We start from the raw sequence: 22,410 nt of genomic DNA on the forward strand, positions 1-22,410 counted from the left end.
ACACCCTCCCATCTTGGAACCCTGCTGCCTCCCAGTATGGATGCAGGAGGCTGATTCTCTTGTGTCCTCCCCATCCCCAGAGAGACTAACATCGGCCCTCCCAGAATTCAGCAGTAGCTAGGTTACCATGGCAATGCCCATTATCCTTGCCTAACAGAAGATGAATCAGAAGCTAAAAATAGGCCTCCAGAGTGGGTGGGTGGATGGGTGGATGGATGGATGGATAATGGATGGACGGATGGACGGGTGGATGGATGGATGGATGATTGGATGGACAGGTGAATGGAGGGAGGGAGGGAGGGAGGGAGGAGTGGGTGGATGGATGGAAACGTGGATGGGTAGATGGATGTTGGGTGGATAGATGGAGGGCTGGATGGGGAGAGGGAAGTGTGGATGGATGAATGGAAGAGTGGATGGGTGGATGGGTGGATGGATAGAATTGTGGATGGATGGATACTTTGGTGGATAGAGGGATGGAGGGATGGAGGATGAGCAAGTGGATGGGAGAGACTAGATTCAGGGTCAGAACAGCTTGTTTTTCCCAGACAAGATATTTCCAGGAAAATCTCAATAAGAAGCACCCCCCCCTCCAACATACACACACACACACACACACACACACACACACACACACACACACACCCCACAGGGCTGGGAGGCTTTGGAAGTGTGGTACTTCCTCCCCTGACAGTGTGTAGCATGGTAGGTCCTTGCAAAGCTGCAGGCTAAAGGCACCTGCGTCCCTGCCTGGCAGCCTCTCCCCACTGGAGCCTGGCCGATGCTGATTGCAGGCAGCGGGTCACAGAAGGCCAAGGGGAGGCCACTCAGGGTGGGGGCAGCCACGGCACCCTCTGGCTTTTCCTTCCATGGAGCACTGCCACCTGGCACCCTTACATTCCTGAGAGGATCCTTCCTTCAGTCCAGGATGGACCCTGAGGGCCTGAGGCTAAGAGGCTCCATGTCCCAGTGTGGGGGATGGGAAGGGGCAGGCTTGCCTTCTCCAGCCCTCCAGAGGGTGCAGTCCTGTGCTGCAGGGGTGGGGAGGCCAGTGTGGGCACAGTAAAGGCTCAAACTGCTTTGAGGATGGAGATGACACTTTATTCTGCTTCAGCCCCACCTGTAGACTCCACAGGCCTGGGTGCTGAGGTTGGAGGGAGCAGAGACCTGGGGAGGAAGGCAGGGGGCACAGAGGGATCTTGACCAGGGGTGAGGGCATCTGGGGGCATCTCAGGGTTTCCTCCATAACTGGAATGCAGGACCCTCCTCAGTGAAGATCAGGTGCAAAGCAGGAATCCCCCACGCCGAAAGCTTCCCCTAGTTTTGGGGGCTGAGCTGCCAGGCCTCCCCACTCCACCATTCTACACCACCTGGCTGAAGCAGAGCCAGGCATGGGGGCCATCGTGACACCCCCACACCTTCAGCTCCTGTTTCAGGGATCCCCAGGCCTGGATCTGTCCAACCTTCAGCCTCGGGGGTCCCGGAGGCCAGCCCAAGCAACAGGGTCACAGGGGGTCAGAGGTGGGTCCGGGTGGGCACAGGAGGACTCTGGAAGATGGGGTGTCTAAGGGACCTCCAGGGTGCTGGACACAGAGACTGGCTGCACTCCCGGCTGCCCCAGCCTCTGGGGGCAGGCCTCGTGGGTGTGGGTGCTGATGCCTCTTGGAGGTAGCTCCTTGTGGCTGTAGTACTCCACCACCTGCCTGGGCACCTCGGCCAGCACACACTTGGCCAGCGCTGCTGGGGATGCCTGCAGAGTGGGGACAACATGGTTACAGCTGGGGGCTCTCTCGACCCTCTTGCCCCCCAGGTGATTGCATCCCAGCCTCATCCCTGGAGCTGCGGTCACCACCACCTAGCAGAGCTGGAACCTGTCCCTCAGCTGACCAGCAAGTCTCCTGGTGGCCAGGTGAGACTTTGTAAGGGATATGGACCTAAGAACACGAGGCTGCAGTGCCCCACACCTGTGGGCATGGGGTGGGGGCCTCGCTGGGCTCCAGGCACTGTCCCAAGTGGCACCTGCACCCACGTGATTGTCGTGCCACCCCTCGGGCACCCAGGGCAAGCCTAAGGCAGGAAGGAGGTGGGTTGCCCCCTCCCCCGGCCCCATAAAGCCCCGTGAGTATGTCCACAGGCCATGAACGTCCTTTGTGTGTCTCACAGAGGGTCTGAAATTGCCTCTGGGGAGCCTCCGGGGAGCCCACCAGCTGCCTTCTCTCCTGTGAGTAGGTTCGATATTTTCAAAATGGGCGGGTGTGTAGATGCTGGAAAGCAGCTGCAGTCCTGCTCCTGCCTGGGAGCCCGAGTGGCAGGCCCTCGACCCCCACTTCCCCAGCACTCACACTCTTGAGCTCCCGGAAGGGCACAAACTGCACGATGTCACGGAGCGCTGGCTCGCCCCGGGGGGAGCGCAGGACACCATCGTCCCCGTCCAGGGTCTGCATATCCGTGAAGTCAGCATTGCCCACCCCCACGATGATGATGGACATGGGCAGGTGGGAGGCGCGCACGATGGCCTCCCGCGTATCAGCCATGTCGGTCACCACTCCGTCGGTCAGGACCAGCAGAATGTAGTATTGCTGGGGGAACAGGGAGAGAGTGTGCACGGGACGCCACCCCTTCCTCGGGCCCTTAGGGGCTGCCTGGGGGCCCTTCAGGGCTGTACCCACCCCCCAGGCAGCCTCCAGGCCCCAACCAGCTCCCCTCCCCCAGACAGCCTGGGACCCACTGCAGACATCTCTAGCTGGTGGTTTTCAGGCTTTTCTGAAATTGTGTTTTGTTAAAGTGTGTTAAAGTGTAATATATCACAACCGTGATACATCAGGAGCTCATGTACTGTGGCACACTCTGTGCTGCGTGCCGAGCTTCCGTCTCCCAACCTGTCCCGTCTCTGCCTCTTAGAGATGGACAGGCTGATGCTGGTGGAGCCTGGGTCCGAAGCCAGGTCTGAGGCCAGAGGACGAACCTGTGGGCTCTTGGTGGACATGGCCTCCCATACCCCAAAGGGACCCTGGGATCCAAGGAACCATTTAGAGAGGACACACTCTGGTCCAGCCTGGTCAAGTGCTCAGGACATCAGCACAAAGACACATTGGGACTTGTTTCAAATAAGAGTCCATTTCCTTTGTTGAAAAAAAAAAAAAAGAACAGGGGCACCTGGGTGGCTCAGAGGTTGTCTGCCTTCGGCTCAGGGTATGATCCTGGGGTCCTGGGATTGAGTCCTGCATAGGGCTCCCCTTTGGAGCCTGCTTCTCCCTCTGCCTATGTCTCTGCCTGTCTCTTTGTGTCTCTTATGAATAAATAAATAAATTTAAATAAATAAATAAATAAATAAATAAAATCTTAAAAAAAAAACAACGAGTTTGGGGCTCAGTTGGTTAAGCATCTAACTCTTGATTTTGGGCACCCGGGTGGCTCAGTGGTTTGGCGTCGCCTTCGGCCCAGGGCGTGATCCTAGAGACCCGGGATGGAGTCCCACGTCGGGCTCCCTGCATGGAGTCTGCTTCTCCCTCTGCCTGTGTCTCTGCCTCTCTCTCTGTCTCTCATGAATAAATAAATAAAATCTTAAAAAGAAAAAACACTCTTGATTTTGACTCAGGCCATGACCTGAGATTCAGCCCCATGTTGGGCTCCGCAGTTAGAGTGGAATCTGCTAAAGATTCTCTCTCTTAAAAAAAAAAGATTTTCTCTCTTCCTCTGCCCACCCCCCACTGCATTCTCTCTCTCTCTCTCTCTCAAAACACCTTGGGTGGCTGGTTTGGTCGATGGGGCATGCAACTCTTGATCTCAGGGTTGTGAGTCTAAGCCCCACACTGGGTGTAGAGTACTTAAAAAATAAAATCTTTACAAAACAAAGCAAGCAACCCCCTCATAAAAACAGAACTACTAAAAATCAGTACTGAAAATCTGGACAAGAGAAAACAAAGAGGAGAAAAAAGAAGCCCCTGGCCCAGTGGGCACCAGCACTGCAACAGCATCTGAGGGCAAGGAGCCAGGGGCAGTCCAGCAGGGTCACCTCTGTCAAGAGGCCCCTGCCACCCCAACCCCACCTCCCCCTTGAGCCCCAGACCCACAGGAGGACTGACCAGTCTGGGGACCCCTGGCTGGACCTAGCCCAGCTCTTGGACCTCCTCCTGCCACCCAGACTGGTTCCAGTGCCACGGACACCTCACAGCCCGGAGCTGTGCCCAATATTCAAACACTGGGCTCCTAGACAGAGCATAGGCCTCCCAGGGTCAGGGAGCAGGGGACTGTGGTCCACTCCCAGGGAGTCACACTGCTTCCCCTCAGGACGGAGAGAGACGGGTAGTGGGTCCCAGGTCACCCAGCACCTCCCCACAGTACCAACGCTGCTCCAGATGTTATTGGACAACCCACAAAAACCTCCCCCAAAGTGTCTTAGTTAAGACAGAGGCTCCAGGAGGCAGGAAGGACTGAGAGGGACCCGGGGACACGCCCACCACCTCCTGGGAAGTTGGCCCCTGTTTACAGGAATCAGACCAGAGGGCGCTGAATGCCACTGAAGGGCAGGGTCAGCCAACTCCAGACCAGGAGACCCGACAGGACACACAGCCCAGGTCCCCCTGCGGCATTGGGGGCCATTTACCCCAGTTCTGCCCGTAAGGACCATCAGCTGGACAGGTGCATGCTACCTAAATATTTCATATTCATATTTAAATGCCTCAGAGTTACTGTGGTCTTTCAGGTGTGCTCATGGTGCTGGGGCTTGATTTCACCTCTTCTAGAGTCTTACGGTGATATTCAGAGATGGTTATGTGTCTGGGACTTGCTTCAAAGTCATATGGGAAGGTGCCTGCTATTTCTGATCCTGACTGGATCCTGTGCCAGAAATAAAAGTGCTACAGAATTGGGGCACCTGGTGGCTCAGTGGTTGAGGATCTGCCTTTGGCTCAGGTCATGATCCCGGAGTCCAGGGATCTAGTCTCACATCAGACTCTGTGTGGAGCCTGCTTCTCCCTCTGCCTGTGTCTCTGCCTTTCTCTCTGTGTCTGTCATGAATAAATAAAATCTTTTTAAAAAATTGTTTTAAATAGTGCTATGGCGTTATTACTGGGAAGGTAATGATATTGGAATATATCCTATAGATCAAAGTATTCTATCTAAATTAAATTTCCTGGGGCAGCCCGGGGGACTCAGTGGTTTAGCGCTGCCTTTAGCCCAGGGCCTGATCCTGGAGACCTGGGATCAAGTCCCACATCAGGCTCCCTGCATGGAGCCTGCTTTTCTCTCTCTCTGCTTGTGTCTCTGCCTCTCTCTCTCTGCCTCTCATGAATAAATAAATAAAATATTTAAAAAATAATAAAAATAAATTAAATTTCCTGAAATTGGTATTTGTACTATGATTATATAAGAGAACACACAGAAATCAGGAAATACACAGCAAAGCATTAAAGGTCACAGGGCAGGAGGCTGCAACCCTCGGATTCTGAGCTTCTGGGCCTGGGAGAGAAAGTGAGGATGTATGGCAGCCCCAACACGGGGTGAGAGCCAGTTCAAGCCATGGGAGGATGGTTGGCTGGTGTCTGGTCAATGGCAAGTCACAAGGACAGAGTAAGGCTGAGGGACAGTGCGGGTCAAGAGCCCAGGACCCCAGGCAGATCCAGGGCCACGGGCAAACACGGACACATGGGAAGGGTGAGATAAGAAGGGGAGTCCTTCAAGGCCCTGGGCTTGAAAGCAGAGCTGTGCTTGTGCACAGAATGTCCCCGCTGTGGCAAGAGGAGTGTCAGGAGGCCAGCTCCAACTCTCAAATGGTTCAGAAGGAAGTAATGTAGTAACAAACACACATGAAGAGAGGGAGGGACCAGGAGGGAGAAGAGGGGAGGAGGCTTCAGGGCCCTCCTGCATCCCCAGGGCTCCCCAGCTCTGCACCCTCAGCCTCCCTGACCTCCCTGCCCCAGCCCACACACCACGGCCCCTATGTCCTGGTCCCCCAGCGGCACACACCACCTTCTGGTACACCGGCTCCCACTGCACCACCTGCCCCAGGTACCTACGGAGGCCTCCCCAGTGTGCTCCTCGGCCGCTGCCATGCGGGCCACCTTGGAGATGATGGGAGCCACATTGGTGGGGCCATAGAGCTGTACCCTGGGCAGGCAGTTCTGGTAGGCTTCCACCACACCCTGGATTCCTGTGGGGGAAGGAGCGTGAGCTGGGTGTGGGTTCACTACCCCACCCCTCCAGGCCCACCTCAGGCCCCTACCTTCACACTCATCATCTTCGGGATTGAAGTTGATGGCAAAGTCGTGGGACACCTGGGTGGGTACAGAGGGGCTTCAGCTAGGCTACCCCTCCAGGACGCCCACCCCATACCTACTGAGGTAGGTAGGCTTGCAGCCCCTAGAGCCCCCGTGTGGACAGAGTCTCATGGAGGGAGTCGCCTGGAACAGGGGGCAGGCTGACCTGTCCCTCAGCCCCTGCAGGCCTGAGGTTTCTGAGTAGCACTAAACCAACAGATCCCTCCTGCCACTATGTTTTTCCGCTTGAGCCAGTTGAACTGCTCTTTGCAACTGGAAGATTCCAGACTCCTTCCCCTTCTCCTGACAGGGACACAGTTTTTTTTCAGCTCTCCAGGGCCACTAGTGCTAGGTGAGCAAGGTCAGCCTCTCTGGCAGGAAGCACAGAGTCCCTGCAACCTGCCCACTGCCCGTTACATAGGAACCAGTTCCCAGCAGCCAAGGGGTCCCAGGACCCAGGACAGCCTCTGCTGGGGAGAAGCTGCGTGGCCCTGGAGGCCCCAGCAGGTACAAGGGGCTGGGGTCCCACTCCCCAGGCTCTCCTACCTCATACTTGGGAGGGATTCGAGCTCCAAACCCCAAAGCAGAAAATCTCTTGTCGCTGGAAGAGAGGTGGCCCCATCACACAGGGGTCCCTGATTTCCCGGGGGTAGGGACGGGGGTGCTTTGGGGAGGTATCCACCAGGACCAAGAGAGTGGGGCTCGATTCCACCCCTGTGTGACCAGGCCCACCCTGACACTTTCCTGGGCGCCCAGTCCCACTTCACACCACATGGGGGACACTTAGGCAGTGCACGAAGAAGACAACGGCCTCCAGTGGTGGGGAGAGCTGCCTCCTCCTTCTCCAAGCCTGTGCTCTGGGACCACAGCCTGACCCTGGGAAGGACCGGCCTCCTGCCTTTGGTACCTCAGCTCTCTGCCACCCACCCTCTCACCATGATCTTAGTTTACCCAACTGTAAAGTGGGCCACGGACTGCCCCCCATGTTTGTGTGAAGGAGAACACGTGAGGGGCAGCCCCACCCTAGCACATGGGGGTTCTGCCTCATGTTTCACCTCAGGGGATGGACTACCCATGGGGAGGAGCCACACAAGGACACCAGGGTCCAGCCCATGGAATGAGCCCCACCCACTGTGGCCCAGGCACTGCCAGCCATCCTTGGGCAGGTTCCTCTGGTCGGTGGATAGTCATGGTGCCCACCCCCTGGGCCGAAGCCTGTGCTGGAGACCAGGGAGGCAGGAAGGGGAAGGGGAGAGGCAGGTGGGGGGGACAAGAAGGGTGGGGGGTACAGAGCAGGTCAGGAGAGACAGGGAAGATGGAGGGAGACAGGGCAGGTGGGGGGCACAGGATGGGTCAGGGGGGACAGGGAGAGTCAGAGGGGAAAGGTGGGTCAGGTGGACGGGATGGGTCAGGGGGACAGGGCAGGTCAGGGGGGCAGGGCAAGGCAGAGGGTGGAGGGCAGGTTGGGGACTGAGGGACAGGCCCCACCTGTCATAGTCCTGGCAGATCTCTCCCACGGCCACCAGGGCCTGCAGGTACTCGTTGGGTTGGAAGGGGTTGATATAGTGCAGGGAGCAGCTGTTGCGGGGGTCACCATTGGAGGCTGTGAAGTCGATGGCCACCTGCAGAGACCCCGGCTCATGAGCTGGGGGCCCCTCTCTCACCTGGGCTGGACTAGGCACCCAGAACCCCCTTCGGCAAGTAGGGGAATGAGCTGTGGGGAGCTGCTTGCCAAGGGGTGCAAACGAGAGCAGTTCCAGGGCCTTCTGAGGGCCCAGCTCTGCTGGGGTGGAGGACAGAGGGGAACCTGGGGACAGTGGGCATCCGTCAGTGCTGATCAACGACCCTGAAGCCTGTATCCTCAGGCAGAAACAAGCACCTCTCCAGGGAACGCCAGCCCATGGCCCACAGTGCCATCACACTGAGCCCTGGGCTCATCCAGCAGTGTCCTGGACCCGGGGCAGGGGTGGCCGGAAGGGACGCAAGGCCATGACCAGGCCCATCCCGTCTCTGCGGTCACACTGCCCAGGCAGGGTCTGAGAATTCAAGCTCTGGGCTGGGGTCCCCGAGGACTTCCCCTGCTGGGCCACTTCCCTCAGACCATGGTGGCTGCTGCTCAGGGGAATGACATGACCCCATGCGTCCATGAATGAGCAAAGAGGTGACACACAGGCAGGGACACCAGGCTCTCTAGCTCCAGGCCAGGCCCACACCAGCAGGGTCCTGTGGCTTCTGGTGCTGTCCCTGGCAGCAACAGGGGCCACTCTGTTCTCTCCTCACCTGGGTTTCTGTGACTGTGTCTGTCCTGGCTATATCCCTTCCCGAGGGAGACCCTCTGTGCCTGTTTCATCTGCATCGGAAGAGTCGCCCCCTGAAGAACCCAGAGCCTGGGCAGGGGGTGTGCAGGACCTCCAGACCCTGCAGAAGTGCCTACTCTACCCATTTATGCTTGTCCACCCCATCCAGGTTGGGGAGGGGCCCCAGGTTCTGCCGGCAGGGCGGGGAGCAGGGTCCTGTGCACTCACTGTGAAGTGGATCTGACAGCCGCCCATGATGTAGTCCAGGAAAGAGTAAACCCTGTAGAACTTCCAGGCAGGGGCGTCAGCAGGGCCCACCCGGGGCACCCCACACCCAGGCACTGAGGCTGGAGCCCCAGGGAGCTGCCCTCCCCCCAGGGTCACCCGACCCCCAGCACCCCCCCACTTCCCTTCTCTGACACCTCCTCTCCTCCATCCCTCCCACCTCCCTCCCCATTACTGGGGACCACTGGACCTCTGGGATGGGAGGCCTTTGAGGGTCCGTCTGACAATGGGGAGACTTGCAGGGAGGGGCAGTTTCCGTGGGAGCCAGCCCCAAGCCCACTGAGGGTGCATGGGGTGTCTGCAGGCAGGGGGCGCAGCTCACCTTCAGATCTGCCAGGATGACCACCCCGGAGTTCTTGTAATGACGCTTCTTCTGCTTGTATTTGGCGTTCACGCAGTCCCACTGGGCCTGGGGGGCAGGGATAGGCAGACACCCCCACCCCAGAGTGCCAGGGCCCAACACCCACCCCAAAGGGGCAGGGAGGCCTCAAACCCCAGCCCAGGGGCACCTGGGGGGCTCCGTCGGTGAAGCGTCTGCCTTCAGCTCAGGTCGTGATCCCGGGGTCCTGGGATGGAGCCCTGCTCAGTGGGGAGGGGAGCCTGCCTCTCCCTCTCCCCCTGCCCCTCCTCCTGCTCCTGCTTTATCTCCCCCTCTCTCAAATAAATCTATAAAATCTTTAAAAAAAACAAAACCCAAAACCCCCAGCCCTGAACTGCATTTCTGCTGCTGTACCAAGTGGACTACTGTCCCTGCTCTGGCCCCTGGCAGGCGTGGTCACCACCTATCTTCTTTGGGTTTTCCCAGTAGTAAGAGTTTCCAGAGCAAATCCTGCTCCGGCAGGTGCCCTACCTGCCTCCTTGTGGCTCCTCCCAGGGAACCCTTTGCAGAAGGGCCAGAGCTAGGCTTTCACCCCGTTTCCACCCTGTTTTCGGGGGAGGGGGGAGAGGGGCCCCAGCTCACCTGGTCCTCCCCGAAAGCTTTCTGCATCTCCTCATAGGTGGTGGAGAACTCCCCGATGAAGTCGTGCTTTCCACGGGAGTCGTAATCCCAGACGAGGCACTGGGGAGCCCAGGCCCCCTCAGCCCGCCTGCCCCTCTGGGACCCCCACCTGGAGTCCCCATCCCCGCCCCCACCGGCCCCCCATGCTGCCCCACCTTCAGAGGCCGTGTCTCTTGGCCGCTGCACAGACTGCTCAGGGTGACCTTGAAAGGCTCCCACGCAGGGCTGAGGTTATTCTTCACTACCTGGGGGCCAGGAGTAGAGGGGAGTAATAGGGGGTGGGGGAGTGCTGGCTTGGGCTCCAGGCAGGACCAGGCTTCCGCCCCATTCCTGGACCACTTGGACCCTCTTTCTTTAAATAGCTTTTTTGTTTATTCAGATTAATGCATCTGAAAAGGAAACAGTTTCTCAGTGCTCTCCCTGAGTGTCACCTGCAGTCAGGGACAACAGAACACAGTGGTGGGTTCTAGCGGGTGGACGCAGGGCACCAGGGCTGCTGGATCCTGTGGAAAGGGAGATGGATCCTTTCCCTGTCTTCTCATTCCTGTCCCCAAAGCCCTGTGGGAAATGTCAGGCGCTAGGCAGGGAACCCTCACCTCTGTGCGGTACACCAGCTGTTCACTCTGGTCATCGTTGACGCGGTACAGCTCCAGGAAGGGGTCCGACTTGCTGAAGAGGTCCTGTAGGAGGAGCAGAGGCCATGTTTAGCTAAGTGGAGTGGGAGCAGCCCGCCCAGCTCTGCTGGGTTCAGCCTCTATCTCCTTAGTTATGAAATGAGGGCAAGAGCCTCTTAGACTGATGCAAGGCCCTGCCCTCCCCTCTAGAGACTTCACTGGCTCCCTAGTACCCTTGTAACTTGCATCCCCAGGCCTACCCTCTCTCCAGCTGTGTCTGCATGCCCTCAGCTAGCACCACTTGCCGACTTCCCAGGCTTCCATCCCCCTGGCCAGGGGGTCAGATCCCTGCTCTCTGTGTCCCCACCCCATGTGAGGAGCCACAGAACCAGGCTCAGAGTCAGGTCCTCCGCTGTCTGGATGGCCACCTCCCTGAGCACATGTCCCCATCATAAAATGCGGCCGCAAGCACCTCTGCCATAGGGAGCATGACCATCAACAGGTGTTTCAGGAAGGGGCCCAGCACACGGGTCATGGCAGAGGACAGTGACAGGAGCAGCAGTGACAGGAGCAGCCTGCCTGGGGCACATGGCTCCATGCGCTTCTCACTCAGCCTATCACTTGTCTCCCTGCAGCCAGTCCTGTCTGCGGCCTCAGAGTGGAAGGCTCCAGCAGGGGAAGGGCTGCTGTCACTGTCACTGTCAGCACCTTCCCCCCATCCCCACCCTGCAGACACTGCCCTCACCTTATCATCCAGCTTCTGGGCCCTGAAGGAGAGCTCCACGTAGCCGTTGTTCCCGGAGATGTCCTCGGCTATCACCTGGAGGGGAAGCCACGGCTCCGAGCTCCGCAGGCCGGGCCCAGGGGAGGCACCTGGATGCCCGAAGGCAGCCCCTCTGTCCTCCAGGATGCATGGAGGAAGGGGCGGGGGTCCGCAGGGCGGAGGGGCTGGGCAGGAGGGCAGGTGGCCTCACCGTGATGGTGGACTTGCCGGCGTTCCTGCCAAACTTGAGCAGCAGCGCCCGGGTCATCTTCTTCTGGGCCACGATCTGGGAGTGACAACCGTCAGGGAGGGTCAGCCCCTGTCCCTAGGGACCCCGCCCCTGCCCTCAGTCACCCTGGGCAGCCTGGCTCCTCCAGACCTAGGACCTAGGACCTAGAACCTAGGAACCCCCCATGGCCTCTCCCTGTCCAGTGCGCTCAGTTCCACAGCCTCCTGGAGCTGCCTGCCCCACGTGTCAGGAGAAGTAACAGGGTCAGAGAGGAAGTGACGCCCCGGGCGGGAGGCAGAGCAGTGCCACAGCCAGGCAGGAGCGAACATGCGGCCAGGTCCCTCAACAGCCCAGGGCAGCCCCGGCCTAGCCCCAGGGCAGCCAGGTGCCTCAAGCAGCGCCTGCCAGCGTGAAGCCAGCGGTTCTGGGCCCTAACCTGGACTCCCGGGAGGTGCTGCCAGAGGCAGAGGGGTTGAGACAAGACTGGAGTCACCCGCCCACAGCTGTCCACCGGGCCATGCAGCCTACAGACCATCATTCCCTATACGCACGGGTGCTGCACCCTCCCTGTGCCTCCCATCCCGTTCCCCCACCCACCCCCTGCCTGGCCCCACAGGGATGCTGCCCTCATCTGGCCACAAACCCCTAACTGAGGCCCATGAGTTGACACAGAGAAGCTGTGTGCAGCCAGTGGCCCTTGTTCACTAGAGGGCAGGACTGAGGTGGGGGGCACCTGGTCTATAGAAGAGATGGATGATGACAGTCCCTCACACTACCAGAGGCTCAATGCCTTCATAGGGGGACACCCCCCGCTGCTGGCCAAGGAAGACACACACTATTACCATGGAGACAGCAACACTGATGCTCATAAGCACTCACCTAGCCCCACCTCCTCCCAGCTCCTGGAGCTGGGGTGACCATGAGAGGAAGCCAAGTCCACACAGCAGACAGGACATTCCCAACCCACACACCCAGCAGGGGCTGCCTCGCTGACAGAGTCCAAGCACATGGGAACATTCCCTGGTGTCCAGACAGACAGCCCAGGTGTGGGAAAGCTCTCTGCAGGGTGTGAGTGTGAGGGAGGGAGGCTATGGCCCAAGCCTCCCTGGGTTCCCCCACCCATAGGCTCCATTTCTGGGGCTCTCCTATCAGGACAAATGGGGTAGCTGGTTTGTGAACCAGGTATGGTCGATAGGTGCTTTCTTCTCTCGATCCCCAGAACCATCCACTGAGGTGGCTGATGCTTGGAGGTTCAGGCAGAGGTGAGGGACTTCTCAATGTCACACGATGGGGATTGGCAGCCAGTGTCCATACCTCGAGCTCTGTCCACAGTTCCCCTGATGGCCACGCAGGCCTGGTGAGCAGCTTAGAGCACGCTTATTGATGGAACTTTTCATTGTCTAAAGTTTCCATGCCTACCTCGACATGTATGTGCCCATACGTGTTTCTGTAGGTGTCCATGTATCTACACACGCCAGGGACTTGCGCCCATGTGTACATGTGGGTCTGTGCATGCAGGTCAATACATGTGTGTCTGTGCATTTCTCCATGTGTGTCTACACGTGTTTCCGTGGTGCATGCTATCCTTCCAGACTCGAGATGGGCAGGTAGGAAGCCACCTGGGTGGAATCCTGCTCTGCGCTGTGCCCCCTACTTAATCTCAGTGCTGTCATCTGTAAAATGGGGATGACAGAGGGATCCACCCTCCACCAGCTCCAAACCAGACGGCAATGGGGATGAGTCATGCAGACATCATGTCGGGTAAGAGAAACCGGACACAAATGAGAACACACTGTGTGATTCGTGAACAGGAACTTCTAGAACAGGCGAAACTAGCAGGAATTGGCTGGAGAGGAGGGGCTATATGGGGTGATAAAATGTTCTGTGTGAGCCGGGAGATGGTCAGGTAGACAGGTACCTAAACTCATCAACCTCCACCCTTAAGGTCTACACGTTCTACTGTAAGTAAATTATGTCTCAGTAAATAAGAAGCCCTCCCCTGACATGCTGGGAGGGAAATACGCAGCGTGAACACTCAGCACACCACCTGGCACTGGGCTGTCTGGGTGGCAGTGGGCAAGCGCTCTTGCTATGCTGCGAATGGAAGAGCTAATGGACAGGACATCACCTGAGGACCGCAGCCTGGGATGGGCTGGTCAGTCTGCCGCAGGGGAAGCAAGGACACCTCTATGTGCCAAGGTGGAACGGCTCTCTTATGTCATGAAAGTGAAGAAAGCAAGTTGCAGAACAGTGTATGTAGTTTGTGTTTTAAAATATATACACGGAGAAAAAAATATACACTCATTTCATCACATGAGAACACAAAGTCCAGGAAAAGGCCAGAGGTAGACATTCCATGACATGCCTTTCATACTCTCCAAACGCTGAATTATATGAATGCACTACCCCATTCAAAATCACATCTTTTTAAAACTAATAGGAAATTTTAAAGAGAAATCACTATGGAGACAGAGCAGGATGCTCGTCCCAGAGGGACCTCTGAGGCACTTCTCCATCAGGCCATCCCCACGCCACCCAGGCCATCATGCCAGCACTCAGCGTTAGCCCAGGGGTGCTCTCCTGACCCCTCCCTCCCCAGGGGACCAGATGCCCACCTGCCCCAAGGTACACTCCATGCCCCCGAGGAAGTCATCATCCTGACAGCCGAGGTTGGTGGGTCCATGGGTGTCATATACCTCGAAACGCAGCTTCTGTGCCTCCTCAAAGTAGTAGTCAAGTGTGAAGACCTTGGAGAACACGGGGTGCAGGCTGCTCCGGACCACTTCTGTTCTGTCCACCTGCAAGCAGCCCAGGGTGAGAGGCCCATGGGACAGCAGCTTCCACACTGGTGCTCCTCAGGGCCCTGTGCCCCCACCTCTGGCCCACAGAGTCCATGCAACTGCCCTCAGGTGCTCCTGGAAGGCTTGCTCCAGGCCGCACCCTGGGAAGGCCCCCGCCTCCCCACCAATCCACATCCAGGCCTCAGGATTCTAGCTCCCTCCTGCTGCTGGAGGCTTCCAGGAGCCTTGGGCACCTGCCCCCCTGGAGAGAAAGGCCCACAGCCCAGGCTAGCCATAGGCTGCAGCTTCTCTTGTCATGCCCAGAACAGCCCGCTCTATCCCCATCACAACTGGGGAGGCTTGGAGAACGGCAGGGTCCTGTGCAGAAGCAGTCCAAGCCAGGTCAGAATTCTGGGCTGGGCAAAGCCAAGTGGAGATCTCCCCGCAGCCAGACAGGCAGGGAGACTGGGTAGGGGTCCAGATTCCTCCTGGGTTCAGCTCTTCCTCCAACATAGGCCTCCCCGTGCCCCTAAAGCACAGTCCAGCCTGGGCAGGCAGGTCTGCCACCCTCCAAAGTCCACAAACCCCACATCCTCAGATGGAGGGTCTGTTCCCCCCCGAGGGACATCTGCACCAGACAGAGCTCAGGCCAAGCAGCAGAAGCTAATGGAGGCTTACGGTACAGAGAGCCCTGCTCCAGATCCTCCCAGTGTCCCCACCACCACGCAGACACTGGGCTGCAGTGTCCCCTTTGCCTCTGCGGTCCATGACCAACAGGGTTCGGCAGCCCCAGGAGGCTGGAGGTCAAGAGACCACAAGGAACAGCATGAGGTCACAACCTGGGGGAGCAGAGCCAGGCTGAGGAAGCTGGAGATTGGGGCTGCCAAGACTGCCCCACAAAGGTCGGGGCCAACGTGTCTGCCTCCCCCTTGTCCTGCCCAACACCCCAACCCGGGTCCCCAGCAGAGAACATGGTGCAGGGGGAGTTGTCCCCCCCCTCCACTGCCCCACCCAGAACCCTGCACTGACACAAAAGCCAGGGGGCCTGCCAGAGCGTGGGGAGGGACCCCTCAATGCCACCATGGCCCCAACCCTAACCTCACTGGCCCACACCAGGCGTTTCTTGGTCTTGCGAGGTGAAGCACACATCTCACAGGAGACAAAGTGCTTTGCCGATGCACAGCCCTCTGAGCTGTCACCCAACTGGTCCACAAGGAGGGTTGGACCGGGGGTGACAAGGGGCAGCAGGCCACACAGGCACCCCAGTGACCGCCCCCTCCCCGGACCAGAGGGTGTCAAAGGGAGAAACAGGTCCGTGGAGCTGACCCAGCCCAGCCCAGTCACTCTGGGCTTGCTGGGGACTCCCAGTGCCACAGCAGAAGAGCAGGCGACAGGCTGGGAGCCCTCCAGGGGGGTTGGGGCCAAATCTCTAGCTCCTCCAGCGCGCCAGCCTCACTCAGCCGCTTCCCACTCCCCCCGCAGCCCCACCAGCCCCTTCCTGCTCCCTGCCCGGGATCTCAGGTCTGGGTGCCTCTGCCCTCTGGATGAGGACTTGGCAGGCCAGCGGGGGACCCCCAGGTCAGGCCAGCCCTGCATTCCCCTCGGCCACACCACTCTCTCCTGCACCCCCCACTCCCTTCTGCGCTCTTGCGAGCACGGTCAAGCTGGGTGCCTCACGCGGGCATCGAACCCCCATGTGGGACCCTTCTTGCTCCCCCACTCTGGTGCTCCCTCTCTCTCCCTGGGGCTCTGGACACCCCCCTTTCTGGACACGGATTCTCTAGACTTGGTCACCCCAGCCTTGAGCCTGCCCTGCACCCTACCCACCTCAGTCTGGGGGTCCTCGTCGCCCCCCTACCTGCACCCACTGGCCCTGGGACTGTAGCAGCAGCACCACGCTGGGGTCGGACTTGGTGAGCGGGTCGCGGTCCAGCAGGTGCCGGCAGCTCAGCCGCAGCTCCACCTTGGAGGCGCAGGGCGCGGGCAGCACTCCGGGGGGCGCCGCCACCCCACGCTCCCAGCTCGAGCTCATGCTCCCGGCGCCAGCGCTCGGGGACCCGGCTGGGCACACCACCGAGGGGCCGCTCCCGTCGGCACCGCCGCCGCTCGGGAATGATGGCCGGGCCAGGCGTGGCCGCGCTTCCCTGCACGCCCGCCGGGCGCCGACACACGTGGCTCCCGCGGCCGCCACCACGCGGGGAATGCAGAAGGGTGGCCGGGGAGGGGGACCGAGGAGGGGACGGGGAAGGGGCGATGGGGGGAGGGTAGAGGAGGGGGAATCATGCAGGGGCAGGGAGGGGTCTGCCGGAGGCCTGAGCCAGCTCTGCTCCCGCGTCCCCCTGGGGCTCCCAGGGTTCAAGCTCCCTCCTGGGAGGCCAGAGCCCAGAGGTTTGGCGCCCTCCAGACTGGGTGCACTCCCACGGGCCGTGGGGGCAGCGTCCTCTCCTGGCTGTCTCAGGGCCTGGCAGTAAGGGTCCAGAACTTCCAGGCCCCTTGGTGAGGTGAGGGGGGGCAGCTGGACCCCTAGTTCAGCACCACATCCCCGTGCTCCTCCCCACATCTTGGACCCCATGTAGAGGGCACATGGTGATGCAGCATTTTAATCAACAGGCATTTCACAGGCACCTAATGTGTGCTGGGCGCCCCCACCCCAGGCTGGCACTGGAAATGAAGGGACAGGTCCCCGCTTCCCCAGAACTTGTAGTCCAAGAGCAGGGATAGCTCCTCGCTGCCCTGGGTGTCAGAACCCAACCTGGCAGTGCATGGGGACCCTGCCACCCACACCTCTGCCCTGCAGCCAGATGGGAGCAGCCCTGGGCTCCATGGAGGGGGGGAACACTCTACTCTGCCCTGGAACACCTGACGGAAGCTCTGCAGAAGAGGAGGTGTTAACAGATGCAGAAACTGCCTCCCAACCCATTCTCTTTGCCAATTTTTTCCTAAAAATAGGGCACAGACCTGGCCAGAAGCCATAGGGGGCAGGGGACAAGAAGAGAGCTCAGGGAGGGCCTGAGGACGAGGGGAGCAGAGACTGGATCTCTGGTGTGCTAGGTTCTGTGTCCTCGGGCTGATCAGGGCTCAGCCTTGGCCTCCAGGACCACAGAAGATTATGGGGTCAGAGGGCCCAATAAGGACCCGTCAGGTATGCTTCAGGATGGGTCAGGCTGCCTCCGCCAGGGAGTCCCCGTGAGCGGACAGCATCCCTGGCGGTGAGATGGCGGGATTGCACCCCCGGCACATCTGGAAGGCACAGACCAGGTGCCCAGTTTGCAGAAGGAAAATCCTTGCCGCCTGGCTGAGTAAGCTGGACTCCAGCGCAGGGGCTCACGGTCCAGGCATCTGGCTCCAGAGGCAAGGGACAGTGAGACACAGAGGGATGTGAGGCCAGTCGGCGGCCCCTTATTCTGCTTCCTCCAGCCTCTGTGACACTCCTCAGAAGGTGGCCCAGGTGCACACAGCTGTGGAAAACAGCTGACCAGGGCTAGCTGCTCTGTTGGGACCAGTCTGGAGCTCCTGTGGGCCCTCTAGCCCTGCATCAATCCCAGCCCCAGCCTCCCAGAACTGAGAGGGGTCAAAGGGTTGAGCCTCCCTGCCATGCATGTGGCTTGTGGTGGTGGCTCCCGGGCTTACAGGGCCCCAGGCCTCCCAGCACCCGCTTCTCCAGGACACCTGCCCCAACTGCACCCTGGGAGAGGCTCCTTGGCCTCTGTGAACTTCCATGGGGATAAGGGTGCGGAATAAGGGCAAGGATCTGGGCTCAGCTGGGCACCCGGCCCCACACAGCAAGGCTCCTTGGTCTCCTCGGGAGGCTTTTCCCAGACGACTGGCTCCCCCAGGCTCAACTTCCAGGCTTGACCACTGCAACAGATGCAAATGATCTGCCACCGCTGTGCACACTGCATGCTGATTGCAGGGTGTGATGCCACGTGATGCTCACAACAGCCCCATTTCACAGATGAGGAAAAGGCACACCCCGAAACTCAGTGACTTGCCCTAGGGCACATGGCTCACAGGTGTGGGTGCAGTCCCTACACACGCGACTCCACAGGAAGTAACAGGCAACATTTCTGCTGACAGAGAGAGAGGAAAGAGAATTCAGAGTTTGGGAGTTCAAGTATCTGAGGTCCAGAGATTTTTCACGGACCCACTGGGTCTCCAGTTGGAGACTCCCAGGATGTGGCTGCCTCTGCAGTGTGATCCAGGGCAGACGGCGTGCATGGCAAGGAACCGCAGAAAAGCAGATTCCCTGTAACCCTGGTCTGTGATGCCTAGGCCTGTGTGGCCTTCCCAAGTCCCCAGAACAGGCAGCAGGGTGGTAGAGCCATCTGCTCGCTGCTAGCCCACATGGGTCCTGGGATTGATGAGTGGGGCGGGGGGTGGGGGGTGGCTCCCGTGGCCAGCCTCGGGAACGAGACCCTCGCTCATCATTTTGTTATTATTGTTCGGCAAAGAAGAGAACAGACCCTTGTTGGAGTCACACAATGTGGAGGGGCCCGTGGGCAGGAAAGTTCTAGCGCCCAGCCACAGACATGGCTGCTGTGCGGGTAGGTGGCCTTCTATCCCCGTTTCTGTGAGCATCTGTTCGTGAGCCTTCTCCACCATTGCCTCCAGCATCTGAGCCACAGCTTGTTCATTAGGCGGCCCATCCCAGCCGTGTCTGCTGCCACAGGGCTGTGCCTGGCATCTGGCCCCTGGCACCTGCTCAGGACGCGTTTGCGGGACGAGCAGGGGGTACAAAGTCTTTGCGCTGTGTAACCACTTGCTTTCTTGTGTCATGAGCAAGCCTTTATGGCCTTCTTTCATGCCGACGATGGAATACTTGTGCCCTCTCCAGTCCACATGTGGAGATCCTGCCCCGCACTGTGGAATCATTGCCCTGACCCAGGAGAGCCCCCAGAGCTCCCGTGCCCCTTCCACCTGAGGATGCCACAGCAGGGTAGGGAGAGGTTCCTGCAGGCACCCTCGTCCTCGGCGTGCAACCTCCTGGACCGTGAGGAACCAATGTTTGCTGCCGGGAGCCCTATCTGGGGTGTCCTGGTGCTCAGAAGCCCAAGCACACTGACTTTCTACCTCAATAAAAGTAGGCCTACAGTGGGGTGCCAGGGAGCTTCAGCCCTCCAGGCCCCAAGTCTGGCAGCTGCCTGTTTTGTAAATAAAGTTTAATTGGAACACACCTGGCCATCCATCATGTCCCTCACATATCGTCTGCAGTTGGTTTTGCCCCGAGGGCAGAGCTCAGTGAGCTGGGACACGGAGCCCACATGACTAGGAGGCCTGAAATACTCACTAGCTGTTCCTTTAAGATGTTTGACATGGCCTGGTCTTGCCATCAGTGAGGGGCACCCCACACCCACTGCTTCACCCCTGCAGCTGTTTACCCTGAACCTGCCAGCCCAGGTCACCTGAGGGACAAGCTGACCGAACCAACCATTCCTAATGTGTCAAACTAACTCCCATGTGTCTCTTGCGATGCTTCCAAATCGTGAATTTTTAGAGCAACAAGGAGGCAGTCTTGCTTCAAACAGCTAGTGTTTCCAGCCACGGGGAGCTCCACCAGCCTCCAGCATCCCTCCGGGAGCTCCTGGGCTCTAGCCTCACAGCACTGGCCTCAAGTAACTTCCAGAACCACTCTGCACCTTTGTCCCCTACCTGGAAAGTGAGGCAAGGCCTGTGCATGAGTGACATGCTACAGGCCCAGGGCAAGTCACCGTGTGTGGGCCTCAGAGGTGGAGAGGGTCCACCTGCCACACACCCCACCCCTTGGTCTTGCTCCTCATCGGAACCGAGGATGCAGTTCACCTCCCAGCAAGCCAGGAGGTTGACACTGTAGGAGCAGGGCTGGGGCAGGTGGTGTCAACAGGATTTTCAGGAAGGGAACATGTTCCATATGTCTGGCTAGAGTTTCCTTTTATAAGCTGGTTGCAAACCTACCTTCCTCTTTTATTTCTTTCCTCCCAAGAAAAAGATGAAAAATTTCATCTCAGAACATCTGCAACCTTCTCGATTGTTTTCCTGTAAGATTTGGCATTTATCTTGCTTCAGAAATCAGATAGTCACACCTAGAAGGGCCACCCTGACTGGTGAAGCACAGAGGCCTGCGGTCCTGGCTAGGCCTTGGATCTTGGGCCACTCCTTATTTCAGCATTGAGAGCTGGACCTGAGGCAGGGTTGGTGGGACATTTCTACACACACCCCCCAAAGACACACACAGGATGTGGACACACAGGCAGACATGCGTGAGCACTAGCATGTTCATGCTCAAGGAGCCCTGACCTCCAACGGCACCATGGCCCTTACCTTGGTGCCATCTCCTGTTCAGTCCCTGGCTGCCGGAGTCCCTGCCAGGCAGGTGATGTCAACGAGGTGACCACAGCTCAGAGAGGGTGATGGCTTGCCTGAGGTCACACAGTGGGAACAGAGCTAGGATTCTTAGATGCCACTCCTGCACTCAGAACGCAGAACTCAAGCGTTCCTGGGCCCGTCCTGACCCCCAGTGTGTCTCAGTGGCTTTGCTATTGCCTCATCCCCTGAAAAGTCACAGCCAACTCGGAGGGCACAGAGCACTTGCTGTGGGCAGGGCCACCTGAGCCCCTTTGCCATCAGTCCGATGTGGCCAGGACACCTGCCCAGGGCCACAGTCCAGGTGCTGTCCAGAACCAACTGTCCCCCTCCTGAGTTTCCCAGACCCAGGAGACCTTCTGTGCTCAGCGCTTGTCCTGCTTCCCCAGAACTGGGGAGCTGAAGGCACGGGAGGATGTTGGGAGATGGAGAACCCAGAAGGAGCCATGGCAATCTAATGTCTGTGTGACCTAACTTCAGCCTGATGTCCTTCGCTCTGTCCAAGTAGAAGCAAGCACATGTCAGGGGCAGCATTTGACCAGGACATGAGGTCAGCAGTCAGGGACCATGGGGCCAGAGTAGGAGCAGGGGGCCATGAGGACGCAGCTGCCCGCAGGTCCCTGAGGCAGTGACGGCAGTGTGGGTCAGGGTGGGAGCAGGGTCCACGGGGCTGATGTCTCCAACTGATGGACGTCCTGGTTTTCTTCCCACCTGACTGATCCGGGGGCTTTTGATGATATTCTTGGTAAGGGCCACCTGGACGGTGCTTTGACACTGCCTCTGTATCCTGTCCCTTTCATCACTGACCCAGTTCTGGGGAACTTTTCAGCAGGGCAGGACTAACCAGGTGCTCAGCTGCCTTCTATCTGTCCCCCAACACTCTGGAATCTGGGGTCCCCCTGCAACAGTGAAAACAGGCATGGAAAGGAGGGGCCAACCACAGCCCTGCAGCTGAGTACTAGGGAGCCGGGTCTCACACACACCTACTTGCTGCCCCACGTGGCCCCCTGGCAGCAGTCGAGTGCCTGTGACCAGGTCCTTCAGAAGGGCCAGACCCCAGTGGACCTCAGCACTCTGGAGGGACAGCCCCGAGGAGGTGGGTGGAGGCATAGGGGCCTCCACTCCCAGGACAGTGGGTCTGAGACTCTGGAAGGCCAGTCCACTCTTCCAATGCCCATGGCCCTTCTCCAGGGCCTGGACGGCCAGACAGTGCTCCTGTAGCCTGCCAACAGGGAGCTGGTCCTTGCTGGCAGCCCTGGGCTGGGCCCTCTATGGCTGTCTAGCCAGCACTCGCTCCCTGCCCCCATCAGCCATTCCCCATCCCATGGGCTTTGAATCTGCTGTGTTCTGGTTCTAGTTTACCTAAGGGCACCTCCAGGGCCTAGCATGCAGTAGGTGTTCAATAGGTACTCTGTACCCCCTGCTCTACCCTGTCCTAGAACCACATGGAGAAGACACACTTAGGGAAGAGAGAGGAGCTGCTGGCACTGCTGGCAGGCACTGCTGGCAAGGGATTCTGTGCCTGGCCCCTTTCTTTTTTTATACTTTATTTGAGAGAGAGAGAGAGGGAGAGAGAGAATGAACTGGGGGAAGGGCAGTCAGAGGGAGAAGCAGAACCTCCCCTCCACCATGCTGAGCAGGGATCCCAAAGTGCGACTCCATCCCAGGACCCCAGGATCCTGACCTGAGCCCAAGGCAGACTTTCACCCAGAGACCTGAGGCACCCCCCTTATTTTCATTATTGATGTCCCCTCCCAAGAGCCCCATGAGGCAGACATGTGTGCAGGACACTACAGCAGGGGATGAGGGGTCCGCCAGAGCCTGTATCTGGGACCTTCTTGAATGAAAG

General features: G+C 58.9%; 1 protein-coding gene across 1 annotated transcript; it reads right to left on the minus strand.

The window, feature by feature from the left end:
• Positions 1 to 1,084: 1,084 nt before the first annotated feature.
• On the minus strand, positions 1,085 to 16,324 carry CPNE7 (copine 7). The gene is made up of 15 exons (XM_041771452.1): positions 16,081 to 16,324; positions 14,058 to 14,240; positions 11,425 to 11,499; positions 11,196 to 11,270; positions 10,433 to 10,516; positions 9,992 to 10,081; positions 9,798 to 9,896; positions 9,159 to 9,245; positions 8,780 to 8,839; positions 7,743 to 7,876; positions 6,801 to 6,855; positions 6,221 to 6,272; positions 6,015 to 6,148; positions 2,340 to 2,576; positions 1,085 to 1,747 (listed from the first exon to the last, which is right to left on the minus strand). The coding sequence occupies exons 1-15, from the start codon at positions 16,252 to 16,254 to the stop codon at positions 1,562 to 1,564; spliced, it is 1,725 nt and encodes a 574-aa protein (XP_041627386.1). The 5' UTR covers positions 16,255 to 16,324; the 3' UTR covers positions 1,085 to 1,561.
• Between the last annotated feature and the right edge of the window lie 6,086 nt (positions 16,325 to 22,410).

This window comes from Vulpes lagopus, chromosome 10 (genome assembly GCF_018345385.1).
Source record: "Vulpes lagopus strain Blue_001 chromosome 10, ASM1834538v1, whole genome shotgun sequence".
Taxonomy (NCBI): domain Eukaryota; kingdom Metazoa; phylum Chordata; class Mammalia; order Carnivora; family Canidae; genus Vulpes; species Vulpes lagopus.